The sequence below is a fragment of the Trichosurus vulpecula genome, chromosome 3 (genome assembly GCF_011100635.1).
Source record: "Trichosurus vulpecula isolate mTriVul1 chromosome 3, mTriVul1.pri, whole genome shotgun sequence".
NCBI lineage: Eukaryota > Metazoa > Chordata > Mammalia > Diprotodontia > Phalangeridae > Trichosurus > Trichosurus vulpecula.
Genome location: NC_050575.1, coordinates 287,002,542 through 287,025,090, shown reverse-complemented (window position 1 = coordinate 287,025,090; position 22,549 = coordinate 287,002,542). Strand labels below are relative to the sequence as shown.

At 36.0% G+C, this 22,549-nt stretch overlaps 1 protein-coding gene across 1 annotated transcript in view; it reads right to left on the bottom strand.

The window, feature by feature from the left end:
- ANAPC1 (anaphase promoting complex subunit 1) overlaps positions 1 to 22,549 on the bottom strand; it is a 149,460-nt gene that overhangs the window by 44,884 nt on the left and 82,027 nt on the right. The window contains exons 31-38 of the mRNA XM_036750871.1: positions 21,863 to 21,997; positions 21,539 to 21,621; positions 20,313 to 20,391; positions 19,110 to 19,184; positions 17,046 to 17,122; positions 5,854 to 5,944; positions 5,712 to 5,765; positions 4,935 to 5,128 (exon numbers count right to left, since the gene is read on the bottom strand). Of these exons, the coding sequence (XP_036606766.1) occupies positions 4,935 to 5,128; positions 5,712 to 5,765; positions 5,854 to 5,944; positions 17,046 to 17,122; positions 19,110 to 19,184; positions 20,313 to 20,391; positions 21,539 to 21,621; positions 21,863 to 21,997 (788 nt within the window). The remainder of the gene's footprint in view (positions 1 to 4,934; positions 5,129 to 5,711; positions 5,766 to 5,853; positions 5,945 to 17,045; positions 17,123 to 19,109; positions 19,185 to 20,312; positions 20,392 to 21,538; positions 21,622 to 21,862; positions 21,998 to 22,549) is intronic.

Sequence of the window (22,549 nt, the reverse complement as noted above, 5' to 3'; positions counted from 1 at the left end):
TGAGATGGTGTAATTTAAGATCTCCACCTGGTCTTCCAAGAGTTTGGGTATTTTATATTTCTAAAGGTATTCTCTATTTCTTCTGTTTTCAGTTTTGATAGCATGTAACTGTGCATAATATGTTCTGATTATTTTAATTTCTTGTGATTTTGCTGTGATTTGTTTGCTCATTTGCTACTTTGTTGATTTGATTTTCTGTTCCTTTTTATTCAGATTGGCTAAGGGTTTATCAATTTTAAGTCTCTTCAAAGAACCAGCTTTTAGTCTTATTTATCATTTCTATGGAGCTGTTTCCAGTTTATCTACCCTCTAATTTTTAAAATCTCCTCTTTTATTCTTATTTTAAGTTTGATGATTTGATGATTTTCTAATTTTTAAATGTTTATTCTGCTCATTAATCTTCTCTTTTTTCTATTATATATTAATCTATAATTGTAAGGCTATGATTTTTCCCCAAGGAACCACTTTGGCCACATCTTAGAAATTCTGATGTGTTATTTCATCATTTTTTTTTCCAGTTATCTGCTGAATAACTATGTTGTTCTTTGATCCACTCATTAGTTAAAATTTCATTGTTAAGTCCCCATTTGGGTCTGGAGATTTTGTTTGTGGTCCCTATGCCAATTTCTATTTTTATTCCGTTTTGGTTTGTAAAGGATGTATTGACTATTTTTGTCTTTTTATATTTGCTTGCAATATTTCTATGCCTAAGTACACGGTCAATTTCTGCTAAAAAAAAAAAAAGCCTTATTTGGGTGCAGAGAAATATTTACTGTCCCATTTAGAAGACACCAGTAACTCTAGTTTCTCTAAAAGTTTGCTCAGTTCCATATTTTCCCCTTTATCTTTCTGTTAGACATTCAAAACTGACAAAGGGATACTGACATCTCCAGTTACTATTGTGTTACTGTCTATGTCTTCTTGAAATTCAAATAAAGTTACATTATGAATTTAGATGGTAAGGAATTTGGCTGCCAAGGCTTGAGCAAAACTCTGCAATGTGGAGCCCGAGTCTCCATGGAACTGGAAAGACTAAAAGGGAAAAGGGGTACGGACGTGTTTTGATGTAAGGCTGCATTGTGTTTTTGGATCTGCTAGTGTGATCTAATCACCATTACTGTGGGAGGTGAAGGAGCAGTAGTGAGTGAACTTAGGGTCAATGATCCTCAGTTCCTGGGTTTTAGTTTTGCTTTTTTTTTTTAACCTTCTTTTGCATTCTGGGCATCCTAAACCATGGAAACAGCTGAAATTGCTGTATCTCTGGTGCATAATTTATGTTTTGGAGAGGTTTGAGAAGTCATCGGGATTGGAGAAAATTTTCCACCATGTTGCTCCTCACACAATATGCACTATTTCTTTAACTAGCTAAGCAATTATCTTGCTTTTTCTATCTTTTTGTCTAAAATTTCAGTGGCTTCATTATGACTGCTAATATTTATATAGCACTTTAAGGTTTTCAAAGAGCTTAACAAATATTTTATTTCATCTTCACAACAACCTTGGGAGATAAGTGCTATTATTACCTTTATTTTACAATGAGGAAAGTGAGATTCAGAGGGGTTAAGTGACTTGCATGGGGTCACACAACTAGAAAGGGCCTTGAGGCCAGATTTGAAGCCAGGTCCTGAGCTCTATCCACTGCGCCACTTAGCTGCTCTATAAGTAAGCCGTTCGACTAGTAAGATACTCAGGGATACAGATCACACACTTTATTTCACCCTGTATATGTTACAAAATGCAATCAATATTTTCTGTGCTTACATCCTTGAACCCTGTACATAATTCGTCCATCTAATTAGTAACATTAAAGGAAAGACAGCATTGTCATGTGGTTTAGTGCAAACAATGGCAGACTTTCAGAGAGCCTGGACTCAAATCTCAGCTCTCCTACCTATAACTTGTGTGATCTTTGATTTTTTATGTGTAAAATGAGGGGATTAGAGTGGATGGTCTCTGGAGTCTATCTTCTAGCTCTACATTTATATTTTTGTTTTATTTCATTTCCCAAGTTTCCCTCTGAAGTAGGATTTGAATTATACTAAAGCTAATTTTCTGCAATGAGAGCAACAGAATTTGTGATAATTTCAAGTTAAATTTTTGACCATTAGATGACAATTACATACTTCAGACTTAATTATTATCCTGGATTTTAATTTCATAACAACATAATTAGTGACCCTGGGCTTTTCAAAATTCTGTAGCTTGGGCCAAGGATCTCTAGGACACTAATGGCATGTACAGGAAATGTAGAAATACACCCCCACCCCCGCCAAATTCATTCTATACTTAAAGACTCAAGAGTGAAAAAGTATAGCAAGATAGAGAGGGGATTAAATTAATTGAACAAACACTTATTAAATACCTGTTCTATGCAAAGCATTATGGCGATGACAGGAGCCTGGAATGTTCACCTTATTGTCTTAGTTGCCTTCAGCACTGAGGGTCAAAGAGCTAGTTGGTGTCAGAGGTGGGACTTGAACCCAAATTTTCTTGATTCCAAGGCTGTCTCTTTATTCACTACATCTCTCATGCCCACTTTACAGATAAGCAGAGTGCTAAATGATTTGCTCAAAGTCAGACAAGTGAGCTAAACCATGGAGCTGAACTAGAGTCACATCTTTGTACTCCAAGACTCATGCTCTTTCCCCTCAAGAGTCCTTATTTTTATATTTTAAATCAATGGAATTTTTTATTGTTAAGCTACTATAACTAAAAGACTGACAAATGAATTTTCTTTGCATATACCTACTCCTTAATTTAAATATTTCTGGGCAGATATCTAAACTTTATCATCAAGGAAAAGACATTCAGACAGATATTCATATGGGTAAACAATAAACTTTCAGGAATTTAAAAGACAGTAAATTTAATCCAGATAATAATAACAAAAAACACCATTCCTAGTATCCTATAAACATTTTTTAAAATTCAATGTTACAGCATATGAAAGGCAGCAGAGTAGAAGAGGAAGAACACTGGCCTGAAAAAAAAATATATATATACACATAAATAAATAAATGAATAAATAAATAAATGAAAGCAAAACAACAACCAAAAAAACCCCTAGTCCCAGGGTACATACTCCTTAGCTTTGTGATTGGAGTAGTTCATTAAATCTGAGCTGTTAGCAGTGATATAATTTAAGTAGCCACAATAAAACTGTATTTCTGTGGCATTTTAGAATTTAAAAGACATTTTCAGTTAATATTTAATAAGTGCTAAAAGGAAGTACATACCAAGAATGAGCAGATACATAAAACTACAATTACTCCATCCTCCAGTTTCTAGGTTGTATATCTAAATGCCATCCCCATCAGATTTCTCTTTTAGAATTAAAATCTGCCAAATCTCTAAAATTTTCTTTGTAGAACCCACTTCCCAAGTCTTGATTTCTTTCCTCACAATGACACCAACAATTTTTTGAGGCTTGTTTAACCAGAAAATTCTCATTTTGATATGTGACTTGAATATACTAAGTAAAGTTGAAGGGTTACTTCGGTTCATAATTTGTCATGTTATCACGTATTTATCCTAAGAGCATTCAAGTAGTACTATATTAATTGTGGACTACTTTGATTCCATACACATATTTAAGACAAGGCCTACCATATGTATGTGGAAATTGTTAATAAAAATAAAAAGGATCATTTGAGTTTTCTTTACTACTTCTTTGCTTCAGTTTCAAGTTAGTTGGAATTAAAATTCTGCAAATAATAATGCCAATCATCTAAGCCCACATACACTTTTGATTTTAGTGTATTTGTAATTACAGCCCCTTACCAACTTTATACCCTCAAATTTAGGACACATGCTTAAAATGAAATCCCTTTGAAAGGAAAAAATATGTAGGCATATGCTAAAACAACAACAACAAAAAACTTTGACAATAACATAGTCTCCTTCAGATTTTATGTAAGCTACATATGGGTTAAAAAAAGGGAACTATATTCTGACAAACATGGCAGTATCTATATATTAGAAAATATGCTATGCACATCCAGAGAAAGAATTTTGGAGTCTGAATGCAAACTGAGGCAAACTATTTGCTCTTTTTTTTCCACTTCTTTTTTGATTTCGTTTCTTCTGTCTCATGATTCATTCCATTGATTACAATTCTTCTTTACAACTGGACTATTACGTAAATAAGTTCGATGTGAAGCTATATGTAGAACCTACATTGGATTACATGCCATCTTGGGGGAAAGGGGAGAGGGATGGAGAGAAAATTTGGAACTCAAAAACTTGTGGAACTGAGTGTTGTAAACTAAAAATAAAAAATAAATTTATTTTGAAAAATAAGCAGATAGGTCAACTAGTTTTAGCTAAATAATTCCTTTTCTACTTACAATTTCCAAATAAATAAATATACTTGTTTATCTTCCTTAAGAATTTCAGCAGGTTTTATCCAGAATACAAAAACAGAAATCAAAATAAAAGGAAACATGTTCAAAAGTATGGCTATTCTTTAGTTGTTTTTTTTTGGGAGGGGGTGGGGGGTGGTGGGAACAACCACAAAAGACAGTTTTCAATTTTCATTCTGACAAAGTTAAGGATTTCAAACTACAAATCTTGGGTTAAATGACAGCTAAATGTAGTTTACAGCTAAATATTCAATAATCCACTGTAATTTCCTTTCAAGAACTAAGACCCTTCAAAATTATAAGTAATACAGATAAGCAGATTTCAGTGTGTGTGTGTATGTGTGTGGACAGATACAGATGCAGATCTATCTATATGTATATGATGGTGAACATATTAAGACTGCTTTCAAGAAATTACAGTGCAGTTAAAAATAAACCTAATCCGAATTATGGAAATTATTTGCAGTTCACTGCCAAAACGAAGAAGTAACACACTTATTGATACCTCCCATGAACGCGAAAGATTAAAAAATATTTTCTTTCAGGAATATTTTTAAAAACTACATTTATTACCTGCCTCCTCCTAAAAAGAGAAGTCCAAGAGCCATATGATGAGCCAAATGGAAACCATAGTTCATTTCTCCACCTGTCTTCTTGTGCATGAAGCGACAAAGCTGGAGAACCTTCAGGTTTCCGGAGCCAGCCATGATCATGGCAAGAGAGAGGAGCACAACACTTAGGCAAGTTTCTAGGTTGTAATGGCCTGTCTTGAGATACAATAAATGAAATCACAATATTAAAATTATTATTGCTATACTTCTTTGTAATCACATCTAAATTGGCCAATATTAGAAAATTACAAATTTATGTAATTTTTATAAGAAACATAGTACTGTCACTGGATCAACAGATTAGAAAATCCTCAAGGATTAGAACCATATCTTGAATGAATTCAATGCCTAATACTGCCCGGCACATGGCAGATGCTTAAGAAATGCACATTTAATTGAATTCCATGGAAAGAGTCTGGTTAGCTAAAGGAATTAAAAATGTAGGAACTAATATAAATTAGCGTTGCATGAGTTTCTGTAGAATACATCAGACATTAGGCATTTCCTTATTTATTGTCTTTGCATAAGAATCTGTTACCCACCCCACTTACAAAGACAGAACCAGAAAAAGAAAGCTTTAGTCACAACTTAAGCAACTCCATTCTTAAACTGCAATACTGCAGTTATAATCAATAACATGGCAATAAAGTATCACTGAATTTTTCCTTTATCTCAATGAATGTGTATTATTAAAATAAGAGTTTCGCTATATTTCTAAAGGAAGAAGAAACAAACTTACCACGGAAGCTGTGGGTGCAGACAAACACTTCATAAAATCTTTTGCAAATTTGTACTATAAAAAAGGTGAAGAGCAAATTTCAGAGTTAAAAATGACATTTTAAAGATTATTTAGGAACAGAGTAAAAAGAGAAACTTCTTACCAAACAGTTAAATGCCGCTAAGTTTTCTGAACCAGCAAATCGAAAACCCAGAGATAAACAAGCTCCAGCAATTATATAGACATGTGCTTGCCTAAAACCAGAGGAAGAAAAAACCTCAACAATTTTATAATTACAATATACTTTAAAAGTTTACTTGGACTTAATATCTTCTTTGTTAAAGTAGTAATAAGTGCTTGGGCTATTATATTCTGTTGTTCTATCCATTCGACAAATATGGACTACATACCTATTATGTGAAAAATCACTGCTTAAAACTGAGTGATAAAAAGAATTGGCAACAATGCGGAGCCACAAAGAACTTACTATCTGGTAAGGCAGATTCGATGTATATATGAAAATGTATAACCTAACATGTAATGTAAAAGTTGGGCAAAAGAGATATAAAAAGTTTCACAAACAGAAAAATACGCTAGTCAGAGAGGGATCAGGATGCACAAGATCTAATACTAACTCTCCTAACTAGCTATGCAATCTTGACCCCTCTGGGCCTTGGTTGAAAAAAAGCTACTAGAATTCAGAAAGAAGATGATGATGGTGAGTAAGAAATGTAGATTATAAAAAAGCAATGGTGGAGAAAGTACAATGTATCACTACAGGCTGTAAAAAAAGCACCACCAAATATTTAGCAAGACATAACCTGGTGGCTAGAATTACAGATAAGAAGTTCACTACTTTTTACGAATTGAAAGACAACAAATTCCCTTACTAAAAATGTAAACGTCAAAAAATCCAGAAGAACTCAACGAATAAATTGTACAGAAACAAGAATATTAACACAGACTGAACCCCAAACCAAGTATAACTCTGATTCATAAAATGAAAAACAAAAATTTTAATAGATATTGCCATACCAAATATGGTGCCAAGGTACAAGGAACAGCAAGCTTTCGAAGCACAGAAATTTGCCCAAGATGATAATAATGTGTGAACAAGATAAAGTATATATTCTTTAGGTTGTTTTGTCTGTTACTGGAGTTGTACCAAGTACGCTTTTAGGGAGCCTACAAAAGGTGAAAATATCCTAGTCCCTTTATTCAGCTACAAAAAAAGCAGTTATTTTACTTGCCTGTGAAATAGTAGAAAAACACTAAATACAAAGGATTTGCAACAGGATAGGGACTTGTCTCAAAACTATTTCTCATTTCCTGTCTCAAGACCAAAGAAGATGACAGGAATGAGACAACAATAATAATAGTAAAAATCACCTCCTCAAAGTCAAACCCTTTCTCTATGTTGTGATGCTAATGGGGGTGGATATCAAAGTAAGGAAATGCTGGCCAGAATGAAGTACAGAAGGGATTCTGTGTGCCTTGAGACTGCTACATTATCTATGAAGGCTTGGCAGGAACCCTGAAATGCTAGTCAACTGGGTTCTGGCAATACTAGTCAGCATTCCAGCTAGTGGGAAGAAAAGACTCCTAAGAATCTAAGAAAAAGACAGAATAACACAGACTTGCAGGCTAACCTCAGACTTGCAGGCTAACCTCAATCAAAACCATAGTGATGACTAATTTAGCATGGAAGACAAGAGTGAGTGACGCTTCTTCATATTCTGATATCACAAGAAGGCAAGCTACACTGGAGCAAATCAGAAATACCAATATTTCACCGGCTTGAAATGCTTCAGTGCTGATAGCATTGACCACTAAAGTGGATACACCACAAGTATGCAGATAATAAAGACATGAATGCTTTCATTATGCACCATTACAATAAGAAAGTCAAGGAATTTATGTTAATTTTTGTTAGCAGTATTTAGCTCCAAGTCATGCAACATTATTGATGACCACTACAGGGAAATCACAAAAAATAATTATATACCTAAGACTAAATTAAACAAAATAACAGATAAAATCAAGAATCTACTAATGTCTGAAGAGGGAAAAACTGAAGACCCTGAAGTTACTAAGAATCTTGTATGCCAAAAAGGACATCCCAAGGTTTGAAGAGGAATTTATTGATGATTAAGGTAACTACTGAACAGCACTCCCAAATGTCATAACATTTACATTACCTTTGTAAATTACCAGGAAGTCTTTGACTTAATACCACCTACATGGCTATCATGTACTGAGACTGCATAAAACAGACCCAATTATAGAGTGCTAAAGTATTTGATGCCCATGGGGAAAATTAACTGCTTTATTTAAAACACTTCACTAATAATAATGTCAAGAATATCTGATATAAAACACGGAAGTTTTCAGGAAGACAGTTTAAGCCTATTACAATTCTGCCTGGACTAACTCAATTATAGCTTCTCCTAAATAAAACTAAGTCTTCCATTTTAAAGGAGTCAAACCAAAACATCTTATTAACCACTTCATGTAAATGTATGACATCAAGCTACATAGCTCCATTGAAAGACACATTAAAGTGCTCCTTCATTTTGTGAAATCTGTGTCCAATTTTATCAAAACATCATAAAATTCTTAACATATGGCAAGGCAAGATTCAGACTGAAGTCAAGCTCAAATCTGATGGTCACAATGAATCAATGGATGAAGGATTAGCCGACAGCTGACTCACACAATGGCCCTGTCAGGAAAGTAATATTATTAACCCATTTCTGCAGATAAAGAAACTGAGGCTGAGAGCAGTTAAGTGACTTGCCCATGGTTTCCCAATGAGGCAGATTCTAACTTAGGTCTTCCTAACTCTAGGTCCCTACACAAGCTCTAAGCAACCGAAGTTGAATATGAAAAACATGTTTAAAGCAACTAATACCTATACAAGTTTTAATATATTCTTTCAAAACTACAAAATGAGCCATAACCACATCCTAATAAAAAACTGTGCAATATTAAGATACCGGGTCCATTACCCTAAGCCAGGTTCCCCACCCCTGCAACTAAGCTACACAAAAATGAACAACATTTCCTGGCCAAAAAGGAAGAAGATCAACATTCTCAGGGCATATGATAAATACAAAAAGCCTACAGAATACTTTTGGAATAATTAGATATCACTTCAAAGAACAATGGTAATAGCTATTAACAGTCTTTGGAACGCAAATGAAAAGTCATCTACCTCTAGATAGAACCTACAAAACTGTTAAAATCCAAGAAGAGAATCAAAGAGCCCTCTGTGAATAACATCTGACATTAACTCAGTCAAGAAAATGTTAACATAGAAATACAGAAGAAATAGGTCAGTCATGCAGATTTGTTTATAGAAATGGAGGAGATTATGATGGCAATTCAGGAACAGGTTACTGTCACCACATATTATAGAAGTATTATCCTTTAGAAGCCAGGAGTAAGTGATTATGGTAAATTGTTTAGGGAAATAGCAAAAATTGTACAACACATCACTGCAGGCTGCAAAAATTTAGAACCTAACACACATACAAGACTGACTTGGTGATTAGAATTGCACAACAGAAGCACATTATCTTTTGTGGACTGAGAGAGAGGAAATCCCTATACTACAAATAAACACTTTAAAACTTTCTGGACAACTTACCCAATAAACTGTGCTGGAAACAGAGCATTAACACAGACCAAACAGGTCTCCATGATTATCCAAACATAACGCTGAGAAGTAAAACTTTAAGAACAATACTTTTAATTGATGCCACCTTCCTAATATTCATAACCACCAAGTTACTTGGAACAAAAAGCTTTCAAAATATTCAGACTTAGCAGAGGTCGAAATTGTTTAAGAACAGCCACAGTGGATAGATTCCTAGGCCTAGAGTCAGAAAGACCTGATTTCAAATCTGGCCTTAGAGTTCCTGACTGTGTGACCTTGGGCAAGTTACTTAACCTCTGTTTGCCTCAGTTTCCTCTTCTGTAAAGGGGGGGGGGGAGTAATAACACCTACCTCCCAGGGTTGTTGTGAGGATCAAATGAGATAATATCTGTAAAGCACTTAGCACATGCTTGGCACATAATAAGTGCTATATAAATATTAGCTATTATTATTATTATTATTAACAAGAAGACAGGTATATCATCCCTGTTGTCCTGTGGAGTTGTGCTAAAGATGAACTTTCAACTAATACTTTCAATCAACTAAGAAAAATAGTTATTTTAAGTACCTGTGAAAGAATATGCAGAAGTATTAAGTATAAAAGAGTAAAGAGGACAGCAATTCGTCTTATGATCATTTCTGTCTGAAAGAGATGAGATGATGATTGTCGTCATATGTTATACCTGACATTCATATCACTCTTTAAGATTTGTGCAGAGTTTTACATACATTTTCTCTTACATACATTTGAGTTAGACACTACAGTTACCATTACTCCTATTTTACAGAGGAGGCAACTGAGGCTTAGTAGGGTTAAGTGAATTTCTTGTGGACAGACAGTCAAATAAACATCAGAGACAAGATGTCAGCTTAGGTTTTCCTGACTCCAAGTCCAAGACTTTATCTACCAGGAAGAATCTGGGAAGGCTTCATTGATGAGAATATTGAGCTGGATTTTGAAGGGTCAGAATGAAACAGGCAGAACTAAAGCAGAAGATGTTTCCAGGAAGAAAGACTAGCATAAGCAAAGGCACAGAAATGGGATAAATATGAAAAATGAGAAAATGAAGGGTATCTCTGAGGAATAAAAAACAGTCCAGCTTGGCTACACTTATCAATCAGCAAGTCCTGTCAGTCTGATCTTTATCACGACTACATCCCTCATACCTGTTTCCCTTACTCTCTAGTCACATTTGTATCATCACAGTGCACGTCCTCTTAACTGGACTGTTCTAAGAGAACTCTAATTGACTCCACCACCTTTCCCTTCCAACCTATTTTTCACAAACATGCCAAAATAATTTTTCTGATGGCCAGGTCTAGTGTGACTCCCTGCTCAAAAATTGCCAGTGATTCCCTATTTCCTGTTTGATCAAATGAAAACATCTGGCTTTGAACTACATTTCAAGCTTTAGTGCATATCATTCTCTTTTACACATTCAATGGTCAGACAAACTCAACTGCTTACGGTTGTTTCTCAATCTTATCCTGCTCTTACCCACGCTCTATATTTGTACATACCATTTCCTGTACCTAGAATTGATTCTTTCCATATCTCCACTAAGTCAACACATATCTTGGTCTTACTTCAGCTTGAACAGCACCTTTTCCACGACACACTTTGAGTTCCTACCCTCTCCCCACCACTGCCCCCCGCCCCAAAAGTGATTTCTATAGCATTCCATCAAAACTCTTTGCCCAGACCATATTAAATCTTATATGAAATGTGTTGCTGTGCATTTCCACCCCAGTCCCCTGCCATTAGGCTTCAAGGACCCTCAAGACAAGGAGTGAAATTTTGCTGACCACTGTATTACCTATATCTAGTCCAAAGCCTTGCACATAGTAGATATTTAACATATGACTGCTGAATCAATAAATCAAAAAGCATTTGTTAAGTACCTACTAAAGGGCATACACTGGAACTAAAACTAAAATGAATGAAATAATTTCTACTCACGAGGAGTTTACACTCTAATGGGCAGACAACAAACACAGATGTTAGGATACACAAAAGAAAGAGAGTAAATACAAAACAGTGAAGTACAAAGTAGCTTGGGAAGGCATAGACTAGCATTGGAGGGGGGATCAAGCTAAGTTTCATGTAGAAGATGCTTTTTGAGCTACACTGTAAAGGAAGAAAGGAATTCCAGGCACGGGGGACAGCAAAGGCAGAGAGACAGGACTCATGAGACAGGAAATAGAGTGCTGCATGTAAGGAAGGGAGAGAGGCCAGTATGGCTGGACTGCTAAGTGTAGGGGAGAGAACAACGCTCAATGAAGCCTGAAAGATAAATTGGGGCAGAGGTGTATAGGGAGGAGTTTATATTTATCCTAGAGGCAAGAGAGACTCTACTAGAGTTACTGAGTAGGGGATTGATATAAGATCCACATTTAATAAAAATCACTTTGGCAGCAGCATGTAGGATACACTGGCCTGGTGAGAGTCTTAAGGCAGACAGACTAATTAGGGAGCTATTGCAATACTCCAGGTGAGAGGTGATGAAGGCCTGAACCAAGGTGGTAGCTGTCTGAGCAGAGAAAACAGAAAGAGACATTGGGGTAAACTGTAGAGGGCTTTGAATGCCAGGCTATGGAATTCTTAATTTTCATTTATAACAACAGCCATAATGATAATAATGACAGGCAATGGAGATATAAAGGTTTTGAGCAAAGATGTGATGTGATAAGAACTGTATCTTTGGATGCTTAATCTGGAAGCAATGTAGAGGGCAGACTAATGGAAGAAGAGCCTAGAAATAAGGAAGGCAGTTAGATGAATACTGCAATATTTTAGGCATTAAGAGCCTGAATTAAGGGGGCAGAAGTGGGAATTTTAAAAAATCACTTTGGCAGCGGAGTGTAGGATGGACTAGAGCAGTGAGAGATATGATTCATAGGATCATGAATTTAGAACTGGGAAGGACCCTAAAATCTAGTCAACCTCCTTATTTTATAGATAAGGAAACCAGGGCTCAGAGACTTTCAGTAACTTGCCTGACAGCCCACAGGCAAGCAGCAGAGGTAAGATTCAACACAAGACCCTCTCATTCTAAATCCAGAGTTCTCTCCAGTACAAAACATGAAAGACCCCATGTAGCATTAGGGTTGATCCAAAAGAATTTTTTAAGTTGACCCAAAAGATTGATTGAGACTTATCCTTTTATCCAAACATGATCTCAAGATTTCAAGCTTAAGTAACAAAATAAAAACTGGTGGCAAAAACAGAAATAGGTAAATCAGGAACAAAGGCATTATCTAGGTAAAAGCTAGGTTCAGTTTTTAGTAACTCTGTGGAGTTAAAGGGCCTGGCAGAACATTAAAGTAGAAATGACTAGCCAATTTATGGAAATGCTTATCTGGAAGTTCAGCAGAAAGGTTACAACCAGAGACAGATTTAAAAGGCATCTGCAGAGGTTATAATTGCAGCTATGCAAGTTGAGATCACCAAGAATGAATTTGATAAGAAGCTAAAGAACAGAACCATAAAAAATTCAGCAATTAGGAGCCAAGAGAAAGGTAGGAAAATCAGGAAAATAGTGTTCCAAGCTAGGAAAGGAGAAATTTAAGAAAAAATATAAGCAGTATCAAGCGCTATAGAAAACTCAAAAGGGATAAGGATTCCATAAAGGTTATTGGGCTACTGGTAACCTGTGACAGAATTTCCATACTGTTGGAGGTAGAAGCTAAATTGTTAGGGAACAGTGAGTTATCAGTAAAAAAGTGAAGGGAAATAAATAGAGACTATATTCTGGATGAGTGAGTCTGGCAGTCAAGTAAAAAGAGGGTAAGAAGGCTGTCTTAAAAGCCTAAGCCTTCAATCTTATTTCATAACACCCTCCTTTACATGCTACCCATTCCAAGCTGGGAAGTAGATGCTCATCGTACACAACGTTTCATCTGCTGCTTGTTGCTGTTGAATAGGCTGCATCCCATTTCTGAAGGAAATGGAGTGTTGTATGCAAGAAAGCCAATGACACTGGACTGCAGAGTACACAGAAAGGAAGCAGGGGTGGGGAATCTGCAGCCTGAAGGCCACCTGTGGCCCTCTAGATCCTCAAGTGAAGCCCTTTGACTGAATCCAAACTTCACAAAACAAATCCTCTTAAGGCTGAAAGTTTCCCACCCCTATCACCAGACTTCTCAACCCACAAACACCAAAGACAACAGAGAAGATTAGTGGGGAAAAAACTGCAGGGACAGAGGGAAAGGAGTTCACAGTTTGGCCACCACCCCAGGGGCAGTGGAGGTGATGCAGCTCTGAAGCTGGTTACAGAGCTACAGCTGCAGTTGCTTCCAGCCCCAGGTCCACCTGGTGGGAGAAATTAAATGACAGATCAGAGCAGGAGTGCAGAGCCTGCTTAAGATCTGAGTCAAGGTCTGGCTTGGCGGTTCTTGGGGGAGGAGGAGCGCTGGTGGAGCAGAGCTTGCTATGTAGAAATAGCTCTGAAAACAACAGTGCAGCCGCTCAAGCTTGGGACAAAGTACTCTCTACTCTACAAGCAGTCACACCCCAACAAAAAGCTCAAGGTTCAAGTAGTTGGTGGGGAACATGGCCAGGCAGCGAATAAGGATGCAGACTCAGACTTTGGAATCTTTCTTTGGTGACAAAGAAGACCAAAACATACAGCCAGAAGAAGTCAACAAAGTGCAAGAGCCTACATCAAAAGCCTCCAAGAAAAACATGAACTGGTCTCAAGCCATGGAAGAGCTCAAAAAGGATTTGGAAAAGCAGGTTAGAGAAGTAGAGGAAAAATTAGGAAGAGAAATAAGGGTGATGCAAGAAAACCATAAAAAACAAGTCAATGACTTGCTAAAGGAGACCCAAAAAATACTGAAGAAAATGATACCTTAAAAAATAGACTAACTCAAATGGCAAAAGAGCTCCAAAAAGCCAATGAGGAAAAGAATGCCTTGAAAGGCAGAATTAGTCAAATGGAAAAGGAAGTCCAAAAGACCATTAAAGAAAATACCACCTTAAAAATTAGATGGGAGCAAGTGGAAGCTAGTGACTTGATGAGAAATCAAGATATTATAAAACAGAACCAAAGGAATGAAAAAATGGAAGACAATGTAAAATATCTCATTGGAAAAACCACTGACCTGGAAAATAGATCCAGGAGAGATAATTTAAAAATTATTGGACTACCTGAAAGCCATGATCAAAAAAAGAGCCTAGATATCATCTTTCAAGAAATTATCAAGGAGAACTGCCCTGATATTCTAGAGCCAGAGGGTAAAATAGAAATTGAAAGAATCCACAGATCGCCTCCCCAAATAGATCCCAAAAAGAAAACTCCTAGGAACATTGTTGCCAAATTCCAAAGCTCCCAGATCAAGGAGAAAATACTGCAAGCAGCCAGAAAGAAACAATTTGAGTATTGTGGAAACACAATCAGAATAACACAAAATCTAGCAGCTTCTACATTAAGGGATTGAAGGGCTTGGAATATGATATTCTGGAAGTCAATGGAGCTAGGATTAAAACGAAGAATCACCTATCCAGCAAAAATGAGTATCATGCTCCAAGGCAAAATATGGATTTTCCAATAAAATAGAGGACTTTCAAGCTTTCTCAGTAAAAAGACCAGAGCTGACTTTCAAACACAAGAATCAAGAAAAGAATGAAAAGGTAAACAAGAAAGAGAAATCATAAGGGACTTACTAAAGTGGAACTGTTTTGTTTACATTCCTACATGGAAAGATGACGTGTATGATTCATGAGACCTCAGTATTAGGGTAGCTGAAGGGAATATACATATATAGAGAGACAGAGGGCACAGGGTGAGTTGAATATGAATGGATGATATCTAAAAAAATAAAATCAAATTAAGGGATGAGAGAGGAATATATTGAGAGAGAGAAAAAGGGAGAGATAGAATGGAGTAAATTATCTTGCATAAAAGTGGCAAGAAAAAGCAGTTCTGTAAGAAGGAAAGAGGTGGCAGTTAAGGGGGAATGAGTGAATCTTGCTCTTATCAGATTTGACCTGAGGAGGGAATAACATACACACTCAACTGGGTATCTTGCCCAACCGGGTATCTTACTCCACAAGAAAGAAGGAGGAAGGAGATAAAAAAAGGGGGGGATGATAGAAGGGAGGGCAGATAGGGGGAGGAGGTAATCAAAAACAAACACTTTCAAAAAGGGACAGGGTCAAGGGAGAAAACTGAACAAAGGGGGATAGTATAGGAAGGAGCAAAATAAAGTTAGTCTTTCACAACATGAGTATTGTGGAAGGGTTTTACATAATGATACACATGTGGCCTATGTTGAATTGCTTACCTACTTAAGGAGGGTGGGTGGGGAGGGAAGAGGGGAGAGAATTTGGAACTCAAAGTTTTAAAAGAAGATTTTCAAAAAAAACAGTTTTTGCATGCAACTAGGAAATAAGATATACAGGAAATGGGGCACAGAAATCTATCTTGCCCTACAAGAATGTAAGGGAAAAGGGGATGAGGGGAGTGGGGTGACAGAAGGGAGGGCTGACTGGGGAATGGAGCAATCAGAATATATGCCATCTTGGAGGGGGGTGAGGGTGGAAATAGGGAGAAAATTTGTAATTCAAACTCCTGTGAAAATCAATGTTGAAAACTAAAAATATTAAATAAATTTAAAAAAAAAGAAAGTTTCCCATCCCTGGAATAACATATAAGAAGCCTGGAATGGTAAGAAGGTGCCAGACTGTGAAGGGATTTAAATGCCAAACAGATGACTTTATATTTGATTGCGCAAGTAATGAGAAGCCAATGGAGTACACTGGGCATATTGTTCATAGGTTAGGAAAATCACTTTGACAGCTGTGTGGAGGATGGATTGGAGTGATAGAGATTTGGAATAGAGAAACCAGTTTAAAGGAACTGAAGTCATCTAGGAGAGAGGTAACAATAGCCTATTCTAAGTTGACGGTTGTGTCAATGGGGAAAAGGAGACATACAGAAAGAGATGTTGCAAAGATAGAAACAAGATTTAAGAACAGATTGAGTTGACAAAGAGATCGAATTAGTAGGAATTAGAGTGAGGATGGCATCAAGGTTGTTAAACAAGGGAACTGGGAGGATGCTGGTACCCTCAACTGTAATAGGAAAGATGGAAAGAGGACAGGTCTTGGAGGAAAAATACCGAGTTCTGTTTTGGACATGGCGAATCTGACATACCTACAATGTCCGAGATTTCCAAAAGGTAGTTAGTGATGAGCAGGACTGGAGCACAGAAGACAGACTAAGGTTAGATATATAAATCTGGGAACCATCAGGAGAGAGAAAATAATTGAACCTAAAGGAGATGATGAGATCCCCAAGTGAAATAGCATAAAGGCAGAAGAAAAGAGGGCCAAGAACAAAGCCTTGGGTGACATACCTATGCTTAGAGGGTATGACATTCATCTTCAGTCATGAATGTACTTAATAAATGCTTGGTGAAAAGAAATTGAACTGAACTCATTTTTACATACTACATTTTAAAGAGTACGTATCTTTTATTTTTTGGACATGGCTCATGTTGGAATTTGTTTTGCTTTATCGTGTATGTTTGTTACAAGGGTTTTGTTATTCTTTTTTCAATGGGAGGGACAAAGTGGTAGGGAAAGAGAATGCATTTTTATTAATTAAAAAATGTAAAATTCAATTTATAAAATAAAGAGTATGTATCTGATAGGAATTAGGTTTTTCAATTCTTTTTCATATTATAGTACTTACGCCAGGGTTTCCAAGTTCAGGTCCTCTGAAGATGGTATTTCAGTTTCATTAAGAGAAATACTATTTTCTCTTATGATCTGTAAAGTATAAATTAATCATCCTTAGATATTTATGACCGGTTTTCAACTTACACATTTAAGTGATTTAAGGAGTAAGACATGTCATGTCTATATTTACAGATATTAGTAGTTTTCTCAAATTATTTTATAATAGTACCCATATTAGAATCTCATCAGTTTGATCTTTTATATTCCCAAGTAATCCAAGGATATGTGATTATTGATTCAAACCTAAATTAACAAAAGAATATAAGTTTGGGAGCTCACCAAATATTTCCTGAATTTAGAGCTAAAAGTGACCTTTTTTTAGGAAACAAGAGCATGGTTGGGGATGAATTAGAGGTGAGGAAGAGAGAAAAGGTGGCAAGTTAATTCTCACCGAAAAAGAACAAAAAACATGGTTTGAAATCCAATCTCCTTAATAGAAAGTTGCTTTTCTCTGAACCAGTTTCCAACTCTTCCTCAGGTAATTGGCCCTGGAGTTTATCAAACACTGGGTTACTGGGTTAACTACTACACCGAATTCAATTACTTCCGATTTTTCCTTATCTTAAGGGCAGTTAGGTGGTACAATAGACAGGCTGTTGGCCATAGAATCAAGATCTAAGTTCGAATCTTCCTTCAGATAATTACTAGCTGTGTGACCCAGGGCAAGCTGATTAGCCTCTCCCAATTGCAGTATTCCCATCTGTAAAATGGGAACAACAGCACTTGTTTCACAGAGTTGTTCTGAGGATCAAATGAGCTAACATACACAAAGCACTCTGAAAACGCTAAAGCAGTCTATGTTTCCTAGCTACTACTATTACTGTTCCTTCTCTGCTCTATTCCAGTGGTCTGCTTTTGTGTATTTTAACCAGCTGTGATGACCACTGCTCTATGACTTAATTGGAAGTCTGGATGTGGTAGTCTCTCTTCATTCGTACTAATTTCTTTGTTTCTCTTAAGATTTTAGGCCTTTTGTTCCTTGGAATGAATTCCATTGTTACTTTGTTTATCTACATAAAGCACATTGTTGGTAGTGGGATTGACATGGCACTAAATCTGCCTATTAACTTAAAATGTATTTTTATTGACAAGAATATGATCAGATAAAGGAGTTTTCAGTTTAACACTGATATTGATTCACTGTCCATGGTTCCTTTAAGTACAATGTAGTGTTCCTGTTTCTCTCCCTTGTGATTTTGATTTCTGTCTTGTCTGTTAGCAAGATTACAACTCCTGCTTTTTTTGGAATCATCTGATCCATAATAAATTTTGTCACAGCATCACCTCCCCACCTCTCATTATTCCTTTACTATTTATTTATGGATTTGACTGAGATTCATCACCCATTCTTGGCCCTTTATCCTTCCCCTTCACTATGCAAAGTTCAAGTTCTTGAGGCCACTGGTGGTGGGGTGGATAGAGCTCTGGATCTAAAGTTAAGAAGACCTGAGTTCAAATCCAGCCTCAAACACTTACTCATTGTGTGACCCTGAGTAAATCACTTAACCCCTGCCTCAGTTTCCCAAACTGCAAAATAGGGATAATAATCTTATCTACCCTTCAGGGTTGTTGTGAGGATCAAATAACATATTGTAAAGTGTTTAACAAAATGCCTGGTCGTCGTAGTCATCATCATCATCACCATCATCACTTTAGTGTCTCCCACAAAAGATAGTGATTCTCTTCTTAGAGGTCAGGAGCTTAGCTCATGGAGTAATAATTCAACTCTTAGACCTTCCTTTAACCTGATTCTTTAAGTTTCAAAGTTAATCTGTAGCTCTTTATATCCTTTCTGTCCCTCAATGATCCCTTCTTTCTTTTACCCCAGAGATTAATGTGTTTGTTTTTTAAAACAATAGAACCGATTTCATTACTTAAGTCTTTTCTAAAATGGAAACAGCAATGCCTGTACTACCTCATTGGGTTGTTCTGTAGAAAACTTTGTAAGCTATAATGTTTTATATGAGCAGTAATTATCAATGCCAAAAATCTGACAAAATCCAATAAATGTACTCACTTGTGGAACATTGCTATCAACCCACTTGGAATTCGGCAAAATGTCATCCCATAAAATCAGGCATCGAGCAAGAGTCTTAAAAAGAGAAAAGGATCAGATTAAGTTCAAGATTAATAAAATATGCAAAGTTTCGTATTATAATCACATTATAATGATTAAAAAGACATTCTGGCATTCTCTAATAACCAAGCCTATGATAAACTCCAGATGATCAGTTTCTGTATAAAATATACCAAAAAACTTTGGTTGCCTCTAAGCTATTTGGTATTAAAGAAGTAGTTGTGTAATTACACAGTAAAAGCACTTAAGAGATTAGCAACATGTTAGTGGCATATATCTTAGGAATATAGGGATATATTTAGTGCCACCCAGAGGGGTAACTGCCAGGAAGCACACTGCCATTATAATCCCTCCCTTCATAGAAATAGAGAATTTATAGAACTATAGCAATCTAATCTCCTCAATTCTACAGATAAGGAAAGTTTTGGAGATGAAGTGATTTGCCCAGGCTCACAGTGAGTAAATGAGAGAACTGGGATTTTTCTTAAGAGTCTCCTAACACAGTCCACTACACCATACTTCTCCCTTAGGAAAAGGTGGGGATGTGGCTTTAGGTTCACAGAAGGGATATCCAGCACCTTAAGTCTTGATTATAACAATGGAAGACCCAAAACAGATGTAAGAAAACTAGATTTTCTCAGGACTAGATGTGGACACACTGCCTCATATACCAGTTCCCTTTTCAGGCATCCTTCAAAGTAATTTTAGGAAAATTTTAATTACACTCACCTAATCTCTTCCTCCCCCAACTCCTTTCCCATTTAAACACAGAAACTCTTTTAAAATGGCAGGCTTAATTAAAACTTGTTCAGGAAAAAAATTTTTAAACAATATTTTTAAACAGAAAAAATGCAGAATGACAATATTTTAAAACAATGTTTCCTAGTATGAAGGACAAGAAACAAAGCAAGCAATACAGGTTGCTGTTCATAACTTGAGAAGTCTAACAATTAGTTATCCCAAGTATCAGCTAATGAAATTACTGGCAAAAAAATAGCAAAATCCCTTTTTACTAACAAAGAAGCTTTACAATCCCCAATAGAAATGTCTTTTGGACATTTAGGAAAAAACACACAAACTGAATATTAAAAATACTGGTCATTGCCTCCATGATACTATGATTTAGAGGGATACAGTCCATACCCTAAGTAAAAGAAATTCTGGTTTCACAAAATCCAACAAATACATTGTATCAGGAGCTCGGAGCCAGTCAGCAATAGATCTGTTTAAGCAGAATAACACCGTTAAGACAAATGATAGAAAAAGAAGCAACATAATCAAGAATATTAAATCACAAAATATCACTATGTTCAACTATTTTGTTAATTATGTCATACATTCGTTTTTTTATTCTATCCTCCAAAAGAATGAAAGGCCCTTGAAGTCAGTGTTTCATTTTTGTCTTTGTATCCCGGTGACTAGCATAGTGCCTGGCATGCAGTTTTTAACTAATGCCTGTTGACTGATTTATTATTGAGGGAAAAAGTCTCAGAACATTCAAAAAACCTCTTGAAATAACCAGTCGTCTCACTATTTCCATTTAAACTTACAATAACCTAATAAAATTGATTAAACTCACAGTAGAGCCCCAGCTAAGGTGAAATTTCCCACAGTAAAGAAAACTCTTGCTCTATGTCAAAATTATCTGTAATGCATTTGATGAACAAGGTTTTCTAGCCACCTACTGTGTACAATGCAGAATACTAGCCATTGAGAGCAATATAAAAATTGAAGATATAGTTCCTGCTCTTGAGGAGCTTATGATCCAGTAGGATAGTTTAACATTTGTACTTTAGATAAAATAAAAAGCAAGAGGCCGATAGAAAGAAGAAGCTTTTTCATTCATAAGGGGATCAGCACAAGTTTTATGGGGAAAATAACATTTGAACAAGGCATTGGAGGATGGGTTCAGACAGGAAAGAGGGTCCTCCAGGTAGAGGAACAGTATGAGCAAAGTTAGTAATGACAGGGTTTGTTTGTTTGTTTGTTTATCCCTAAGATAAAACAGACTATATATTTGTATACAGGATGATGAAGCAGAATTTGGACTCATTTCAAAACAAATGACCTAACAGGTTGTTTTACTAATAACATAAATTATATAAGCGCTGAAATTTTAAAAATTTTAGAATCTGGAAATTTGCAAGAACTGGACATTGTCAGATTTTTTAAATTAACATCCAAAATTTATGACCCATAGCTGAAATCTTTATAAATGATATTGTATTTGGGTGTTGATAACTAGGGGTTCATCCCTGCAACAAGAATTTAAAGTGCTTTCTTTCTGCTTTATGATTATAGATGTAAAAGACTTTTTCCACATTTTACTTAGGAAATTTTTAAAAAGGAAAATCTGTAAATATCAATACCTGTTATTAGTTTTTAGGTAGATCATTGCCAAAGCTAGAGTTGCACCGGGACAAGTCACATCTACGTTGATTGTATCACCTTCCTATCAAAAGATAATTTTTGAAGTCAATACCAATTCACATATATGACCTCTGAATTTATTTTCTCTTAAAACAATTTATTCTGGATTCTGATTGGAATTATCTTGTTAATATACTTCCCAATTTATTCGTGCATCACTCATTCAAGAAATACCTATTTTCAATGGCTTCCCCAATGGTAACACGAAAACTTAAGAACTAGTGCTTATCTGCATTTTGATATGCCTTACTTTATTGACTTACTTTAATTTGGTAACTTGGAGATTTATGTTTTTCTCTATGAATTCCTGCTTGAAAGCGCCTGTGACCTCCAACCATATACTGATAAAGTTGCTCAGGTACATTGAGATCAGACATGCCTATCAGGTTGCTACCGTGCTTGAAATAAAGAAAAAAGAGATTTTAAAACAAATCTTAAGTGATCAATTAAAGAAATGAACTAAATATAAGTCACAACACTAAATGAACTGGATACTATCTATGCTCAAACATTTCAGAAAACAAACAAAACTTCAGACCCTCTCTCTCTGCAGGAAAGAACCCTCAGTCATCTTCTAGTACAGTTGCTTCCCTAGTACAGAAATACCCTCTATAGTGGGGGTTATTCATCTTCTTTTGTGTCATAGACCCTGAAGGCAGTCTAGTGAAACTTAAGTATCCCTTCTCAGAATAATACTTCTAAATGCATAAAACTTGTAATACTTTAAAGTTTGCAAAGAACTTTACAAATCATTTTTAAAAATCAGGTTCACAGACCTCAGGTTAAGAATCTTGTTTATGACATTGCTAATAAGTGATAATCTAATCTTTTCATGAACACCTCTAGTTAGGGAAAGGATTCACTGTAGCCCATTATATTTTTGGTCTTACTAGTCTCTTTTGCTGGTTTTTCTTTTACCTTATACTTGCTACTATGAGTATATCCCCCAA